At 48.7% G+C, this 8505-nt stretch overlaps 1 protein-coding gene across 1 annotated transcript in view; it reads right to left on the bottom strand.

The window, feature by feature from the left end:
* Positions 1 to 274: 274 nt before the first annotated feature.
* Positions 275 to 8505, bottom strand: part of Pomt2 (protein O-mannosyltransferase 2) — a 44030-nt gene continuing 35799 nt past the window's right edge. Inside the window, exons 16-21 of the mRNA XM_057782279.1 lie at positions 5247 to 5318; positions 4887 to 4946; positions 4694 to 4799; positions 3726 to 3866; positions 3445 to 3559; positions 275 to 2732 (exon numbers count right to left, since the gene is read on the bottom strand). Of these exons, the coding sequence (XP_057638262.1) occupies positions 2627 to 2732; positions 3445 to 3559; positions 3726 to 3866; positions 4694 to 4799; positions 4887 to 4946; positions 5247 to 5318 (600 nt within the window). The 3' untranslated portion in view covers positions 275 to 2626. The remainder of the gene's footprint in view (positions 2733 to 3444; positions 3560 to 3725; positions 3867 to 4693; positions 4800 to 4886; positions 4947 to 5246; positions 5319 to 8505) is intronic.

The following is an 8505-nucleotide window of genomic DNA, read 5'->3' as shown; positions in this document are numbered from 1 at the left end:
CCTTTACAGCTGGCACTCTCAACACAAGACCATGTTAGGATGGGGCCCTCTGTTGACTGGAATAGGAATTTGCTATCACACTGGGCCACATAGATAGCTATCTCAGAATTAGGGGGAAAATGGTTCCTTTATTTCTTTCTATACTGTCTGGAGAAGCTAAACAAGAAAAAGTAGGCTCAGCTTCTTATTGGCTTTAGCTTAAGGAATGGAAACAAGAGCCACTGTCTCCCAAGTAAGCAAGTACTCAGGAAGGCCCACATTTCCCTGGCTTTAAGTCAGAGCCTCAGCTGGAATGAGAATGGCCCCAGCCATGAGATACCATGTGGGACTTGACATCTAAACATCTTCTCAAGGGCAAGTCACATCCAATTAAGCACAAGGACAAAGTAGTGTTGAAAACAAGAGCTATTTATTACAAAAGTAATGGTCTCTGATTATCTCTAGAAACTTAAAAAAAGAAAAGAAAAAAAAGGTGTGGTGGGTTAAGACATTGGCTGGGTTAAGCTGCTTGGCACATCTTCCTTCTTGCCAGCGGTCTGAGATGTACCACATCTCTGTCAGTTCCTGAGGAGTGCAACCAACATGCAAAGCAGCACCCTAGAGCCTACTGCCCCCCATCTTCCAAATAGAACCCAAGTATTTAGTGATGTCACCAAGTGGCCTTTTTCCACAGGAATGTATGCCAGTTTGGGTATGGAAGAAGAGGGAGTAGGTGGGGAGCACTCTTCTTCCCGTACTTGAACCAAAAGACCCCTTCTGTCCTCAATGTGACATTAGGGGGAGGGGCATGTCAGAGCCCACTGTGCTCTCCTACCTACTCTGGCTCTTGAAGGCTCCCCCTGGTTACTTCAGGGTTCCTTCCCTCTAACAAGTACCTCCAGAAATAGAGTACAAGAAAAATCAGCCACCTGTTAGATGCCCCATGGGCCACCTTAAGAGCCAAGCACAGATTCCAGCATCCCTCTCAGGAGAATCTACCCAGATGGTACCCCACTGGGCTCAAAAGCAACCAGCCCAGCCTGGGTCTATAGGCAAAAGTCAGGGAGGGCAATGGGAGCAGAGTTCCCCAGTCCCTGCAAGAAATGCAATTAAACAGACAGTTCAGATTCCACACACAAGCTGCACTTCCTGCTGGGAGGAGAAGGGAAGTCAAAAGGGCTGCAGTCATGGGAGAGGATGGTCAGTGGGCCTCAGATCTAATTAGCTACCTTGCCTTGCTCTTGACAGGGCTGCATTTCCTCTATTAACATTAATGATGCTCCAGCTGACTGTCCAAGCGGGGCCCAGAAGCTTTCCTCTCCACCACTCTGTAGGTAGCACAGCCTGTCCCTGAGACCAATTTCCAGTCTCCGTGGCAACCACCTCCTGAAGATGCTTTAAAGAGCTCTGACCCTGTCAGAGTTGTTGAGAGCTATAGTGGGTGGAAGATGGAGTATGGCAAATTCATCATTAAACCTTGAAATATCAAAATCTTCTGGGATCAAATAATTATTTTGTTCTGAACTGAAAGGAAGAAGGCAGACTAAAGGGCTGGTCTTGGATAGCTTTAGTTCTTACGAAATTTTCTTACTCCCTTTGGGCAAGGAAATAGAAGAACTTAAAGTGGTGGACAGCAGAAGCTGTCATGCGTTTCCAGGAGCTCTGGGCCTTTGGGGAAAAGACTTGGTAAAGCAGTGTCAGAAAGGAAAGAAATGACAAGGAAGCAAAATAAGGTATTGTCAGGGAGGGCTAGAAGTGTGAAAACAGGAACACCATGCTGGAACAAAACTTCAGCCCAGAGAGGCCATGTGATCCCTCTCCCTGCATCTCATATGCTCAGCCCCACACATCCCTGCTCTGACTCAACCGCTGGCTCTATCAGCCAGCAGGGCTTGGTCCTCAGATGCAGAGAAAAAAGGATGGAGGGATGGCCAGTGAGAAACAGACACTGGGCACATGGCAGCCAAGATGTGGGTTCCACCCACCCAGTTCAGAGAACAGGGAATCAAAAACCTAAGGACAGTCAACCACAGACTGGCAACTTCTCTGCCGGCTTGCGCCCTGGAACCCAGTGCTCTGTGCACACTAAAGGCAGCACTGTATCCACACAAGACACTGGGGGCAGCAGCAGAGGGCCAGCCCGCAGTGTGGGTAGAAGGGTAGTTTTGATGGTCCCACCTGCTGTGCCTTGTAACACCGTGAGGGTGGGACAGCATTCAGCCCTCCTGGAGATCAAAGAATTTCTTATGGACCTTATAAACCTAAGTGAAACCAAATCCAGTGTGAAAAGATACCAGAGAATATCCTGTTAACCTTGGACCATTTTTTGGAATTTATGACACTTGACTCCAGTTAGGTGGTCTACATGCCAAGGAGATTGGACACAGTACCCTCCCACACTCACACCTGCTTTCCTTGTGTTGAAAGGAGAGGGAACTGGCACCAAGTGGTGCTGCAGACAGGGGCATGGTTCCTTTTAGTGTTGAGTTAAATCCAGGTCTGTTTCCCAGAGTTTGGTCTTGGGGGTAGCAGAGTGCTTTAGGCTCCACAGGCAGCTCCCCTGAAGTTGGAAGGGTCCAGGATCTGGCTTCAAAGCTGGGTGTCTCTGGACAATACCTGGATTCAGGTTGGGGTCCTGGCAGTGGCCTCAAAATTCCCATGATTCCAGCCACCTTAGTCCTGCCATTGGACTCTCGGGTTCCTGGGCTAGGGGACCAACCATCCCATAAGCCAGAGGGTGGAAGAGGTAGAAGCTACGAGAATGAGAGAAACGTGGTCAGCATCCCAGAACTTCACCAACTGCAACTTCCCCGGCTGGAGCCCATCCCACCAAATAACCTAGTCTGTTCATCCATCCGTCCGTCCGTCTGTCCATTCCTCCATTCATCTATGCCCATCCAAGTCCACTGTGATAACACTGGCTGAATGACCAGGAGGGAAAAGGCTTTCCCCAACAAGCCTAACAGAGGTAACCTTTTAGGGGTCTGGCCATGGGAATGTGTAGCTCAGAGTGCTTGCCAACATGTAAATTTAACCTTTTCAGCAGACACAAGCTCATGGGTCACAGGCCTCACTACAATGGCCAAAGACTCTTGACAGGGGCTCTGAGACTTTCCAGAAGGCAGAGAAAGAAGGACTTTACAAAGAACAATTTTGAGTCAAGCCCTATACCCCCAGTGCTATGCTTCCCATCCTCCCTCTCATCCCACTGTCTGATGTTTTAGCAAGGAGCCACTGTGACTAGAAAGGGGCACCTTCAGGTGTGCTGGGGTGGCCTCACTAGCAAGGAGAAAGGGGAATGAGACCCTTTCTGTTCCTACCCAACTACACATTAGGATCACTCAGGCCTAACAGATTCAGAACCCCCAGGGACATGGCCCAGCCCTGGGAAGACCTTAAAACACCCCAGGGATTTTCAAATGTACCTAGAGCTCAAGCTGAAGGCTAATGTGAGGGGATACACACCTGTACGCAGTTGCCAGAAGCAGGCTTACGATTCCCATGGCATGTATTCTTCTACCCACGGGAGAAGAGGCCAAGCCCCAGGCACAGAGCTGCAGAAGGGTGTCCCACAGGATCCCTGTGGAGAGCAGGAGACCTGTACCAGCCTGTGAGGACAACCCCTGGGGATCCCACAGGAAGGAGGCACCACAGTAAGTCTGCTCTGCTCCTCAGGGTGGCTCACCTCCTTTCCCACCTAGCCTCCCAGTGCTTGTTCCCCGGGGCAGGTAGGCAGTAGTGCTGACCTGTCAACATGCTAGAGAAGAGCATGGCTGGGAAGTAGTGGTGGAAGTACAGGATCCGGCCCATCAGGAAGAAAGGGAAGTAATGGAGCATCCAGCCCAGCAGCAGCTGGCCACCTCCTCGCAGCAGCACCCTGGTCAGCCCTGTGCAGCCCAATCAGCACAGCCCAATGAGCAGGCAGTGGAGGCAGAGCCCAGCTCTGCCCTGACTTAGTGTGTGACCCTGAGTAGGTCACACCATCTCACTAGGCCTTCCTTTCCTCACGTGGACTACCCAAATCCCATGGCAACTAGAAAGAGAAGCCAGCAGGTCTCTAGAGTCCCTGGTCAGTACCCAGCTTGGCAGGGATATCAACAGGGCCTGATGTGGGCGTCAGGCAGGAGACACACTCCCCCAGACAGCTGTCTTCCTTGTCTCTACTTCCCACCTCTTTGTTGTCAGAGACATTCCCAGCAAGGAGGTCAGAAAGGAGGCTGGGTAGGAAGTGTCTGGAGCTGGCAAGGACAGAAGGGTCTGTGGGGTGCCACCCATGCCCAGCAGCTAAAGTAACCAAGAGGACAATCACTGCAGTGGCCTGGAGCTACTTTTCTATCCCCACAGAGGACAAGGCATGGGACAAAGGAGGCAGAGGGAGAAAGCGAGACTGAAAGTGAAGGCTCTGAAGGCAAACTGCCGGGGTCTGAGCCTCACTGCCATCACCACTGGTTATGTGCCCTGAGAGAGCTCTTTGTGCCTAGTTTCCTAATACACAGAAAGGTGATGACACTTTGCTACAGGGCTACTGGGAATATGCAAAATCTTGAGCCCGGTGTAAGGTGTCACTTGATTATGGGCTTCCAAAGCAAAGGAGAGGGAGTGTGTGTACTGGGGGAGGGAAGGGAAGCTCCACAGCAGGCAGGACCCCCCCTCCCACCAGAGTGCAGGACAAGCAAGCTGAAAGACAGAGCAGGGAAAGCCCAGATGCCCTGACCTTCCAACTCTGCTGGCAGCTGTACCCCTCTCTGAATAGCGATGGCAATGGTGCTCCCCAAAAGGAGGTAGAGGACAATGCTCACCAGATTCAGCCACCAGACCACCTGTATAGAAGAAGAGCTAGGGATAAGCGGACACCAACTTCTACAGGCAGATGCATAGGCCTACATATTCAGAACTGGGATACTCACAGGGTTGCCAAGCAGATAGACTCGGAAGTCTGTGTCATTGGCCCCTGAGAAGCGCAGGCCCTGTGGAGCAAAGGACACCCTGCATTGATTCAAGGCATAGCTCATCCCCAGCCACCCCCATTCAAGGGGAAGGAAGTTATATATGTTACACACTTTTGTAGACAAGTATCCTGGACAGGAGGCTCAGAATGCACATTCTACATCAACTCTCTAGGACGTGGGCATCAGAATCAGGCAACCCCTTTCCTGGCCAGTCCCCCAGGTGAGGCTTCCCCTTGTCACAAATAGTCCAGTTCCACAGACTCAATGGGTCTTTTTCTTGGTTCTATTTCCTGGAGGAGCTCAAGTCTTAGGCCCTACCTGATAATTGATAGGCCAGTGCCAGGGTTTGGATGTGAACTCATTGTCCTTGGGTTTGAGGCCATTGTTTCCCTGTAAGAAGGCAGCAAAGAAAGGCTAGTCAAGAAAGAGACCTAAGTAGCTAATATAGGCATGTGGCATAGTGATCTGATCATCCAGCCAAGTGCCAAGATAAACCCCAATGATTCCCCCTCCCTGGCACAGAGCAACCATTTTCAGCCATTGTCCACCTGCCTCTAGTAACTGCCTTAATTCTTCAAACAAGCCTCCTACCAACAGCAGCCCACATGGCTAAGACCAGGGCTCAGAAGGTGTGCCTAGGAGGATAAAATCAGTATTTGATTTCAAACAGAACAGAGACTTAGAAAAGGGTACCTTAGCTTAGTGTCTCAATGGCTTTTCTTTATGCCCTTCACCAGGAGAAGCCTTTCAGATTATTATTTCTAAATGCCCTCTGTAATATTTTAATAGGATACCCACATTATATAGCTGTGAGAGGTAAGAATTTTTTTTTTTTTTTTTTTTTTTGGATTTTCGAGACAGGGTTTCTCCGTAGCTTTTTTTTTGGTTCCTGTCCTGGAACTAGCTCTTGTAGTCCAGCAGGCTGGCCTCGAACTCACAGAGATCTGCCTGCCTCTGCCTACCGAGTGCTGGGATTAAAGGCGTGTGCCACCGCCCGGCCCGAGGTAATAATTTTTTTTTTTCTCTCTCCAAGACTATATCTCTTTGGGGAGAGAAATCATTTCCAGTACTCAATTTAGTCTGAAGGACTGAAATCCAGCAAGGAATATCCAGTGACTTGTCTCTCATGGCAGAACCTGGTCTTATCTAAAATAAAACAGGAAGGAACACAGCCAGAATCCTGGACACTAGCTCCTAGGTCGGAGCCATCCTCGTCAGCAGCACAAACTAGGAAGGAGTCAGCAGCTGTGTAGGTCAGCTCTCACAGCCTTGCCACCACTGACATTTCGGGTTGGACAACTTTGTTGTGGGGCTGTCCTGTGTTTAGCACCTGGTACTACTCACTGGAAAGCTAGTAGAGCCCCCCAGGCCCCATTCTTCAGCTCTGCTAGCCAAAAACATCTTCAGATATTGCTAAATATCACCAGAGAGGCAAAACTACCCTCAACTGAGAGCTGCTGGTTATTCAAGAAAGATCCAGAAGGTGACATTTACTGATCTCCTACCAAGGAGTCTGACTGATTAAACAAAGTGAGGGCCTGAGAATAGTTTAGTTTGTAAGTCTCAGCATGGCAATGGGTTGCTCTTAAAAAGTGCCATTTAGAGGGGTGTGTGTGTGCGCGCGCTCCAAAAGGACCAGCTGTATACCCCTGAGTCACTGTCATAGTCACTGTTCTCCTTCTGTGAAAAGACACTCTCATAAAAGAAAACATCTACCTGGGGGCTTGCTAACTATTTCAGAAACTTAGTCCACTATCATCACAGCAGGGAGCATGACCTAATTCTTAGGTAGACAGGTATTGTGGGGTGGGGAGTGAGAGCCTACTTGAGCCTGGCATGGGCTTTTTAAAAAAAAATTTTTCAAAGGTCTTTTATTTTTTCATTTTACATACCAACCACAGTTCCCCCTCCCTCCACTCCTCATGTTCCCCCCCCATCTTCCCCCCACTCTACCACCCATCCACCCCTCAGAAAGGGTAAGACCTCCCACGGGAAGTCAAAAAAGTCTGGCGTATCAAGCTGAGGCAGGACCAAGCCCCTACCCCCTGTATCCAGGCTGAGCAAGGTATCCCTTCATAGGGAATGGGCACCAAAAAGCCAGTTGGGGTTTTTGCACTGGGGGATAAATCCTGGTCCCACTGCCAGTGGTCCCACAGACTGCCCAAGCCACAAAACTGTCATCCAGATTTAGAGGTCCTAGCTCAGTCCTATGCAGGTTCCCCGGCTATCAGTCGAAAGTCAGTGAGCTCCTATGAGCTCGGATCAGCTGTCTCTGTGGGTTCTCCATCTTGATCTTGACCCCTTTGCTCATATGATCTTCCTCCCTCTCTTTGACTGGACTCCAGGAGCTTGGCCCAGTGCTTTGTGAATCTCTGCATCTGCTTCCATCAGTTAATGAATAAAGGTTCTACGGTGGTTACTAGGGTAGTCTCCAATCTGATTACAGGGAAGGTCAGTTCAGGCCCCTCTCCACTACTGCTAGGAGTCTCAGCTGGGGTCATCCTCATAGATTCCTGGGAGTTTCCCTAGCACCACATTTCTCCCTAACCCATAATGGCTCCCTCTACCAATATATCTCTTTCCTTGTTCTCCCTCTTCGTCTATCTTGTTCCCTCATGTTTTCCTTCCTGCTCCCCTTCACGCATACCCCCCTCCCAATTTACTTAGGAGATCTTATCTATTTCCTCTTCCCAGGGGCATCCAAGCATATCTCTCTCAGGGTCCTCCTTGCTACATAGCTTTTCAGGGGTTGTGGACTGTAGCCTTATTATCCCTTTCTTTATGTCTAATATCCACTTATGAGTGGGTACATACCGTGTTTCTCTTTCTGGGTCTGGGTTACCTCACTCAAGATGGTTTTTTTTCTAGTTCTATCCATTTGCCTGCAAATTTCAAGATGTCATAGTTTTTTATCGCTGAGTAGTACTCCATTGTGTAAATGCACCACATTTTCTTTATCCATTCTTTGGGTGTGGGGCATCTAGGTTGTTTTCAGGTTCTGGCTATTACAAATAATGCTGCTATGAACATATAGGAACAAATATCCTTGTGGTATGAGTGTGCATCCTTTGGCTATATGCCCAAGAGTGGTATTGCTGGGTCTTGAGGTAGATTGTTTCCCAATTTTCTGAGAAACTGCCATAATGATTTCCAAAGTGGCTAAATAAGTTTGTACTCCCACCAGCAATGGAGTAATGTTCCCCTTACTCTATATCCTCTTCAGCATAAGCTGTCATCAATATCTTTGATCTTAGCCATTCTGATGGGTATAAGATGTATCTCAGAGTCATTTTGATTTGCATTTCCCTGATGGCTAAGGATGTTGAGCGATTCCTTAAATGTGTTTTGGCCATTTGAGTTTCTTCTGTTGAGAATTCTGCTTAGATCTATAATTCATTTTTTAATCAGATTATTTAGTATTTTGATGCCTAGTTTTAATCCCAGCACTCAGGAGGCAGAGGTAGTTGGATCTCTGAGTTCAGCTTGGTCTACAGAGTGAGTTTCAAAATATCCAGGGATATGCACAGAAAACCTGCCTTGGAAAGAAAGGAAGGAAAGAAGGAAGGAAGGAAGGAGG

This window comes from Chionomys nivalis, chromosome 10 (genome assembly GCF_950005125.1).
Source record: "Chionomys nivalis chromosome 10, mChiNiv1.1, whole genome shotgun sequence".
Lineage (NCBI taxonomy): Eukaryota > Metazoa > Chordata > Mammalia > Rodentia > Cricetidae > Chionomys > Chionomys nivalis.
This window is presented reverse-complemented; position numbering and strand designations above follow the sequence as displayed.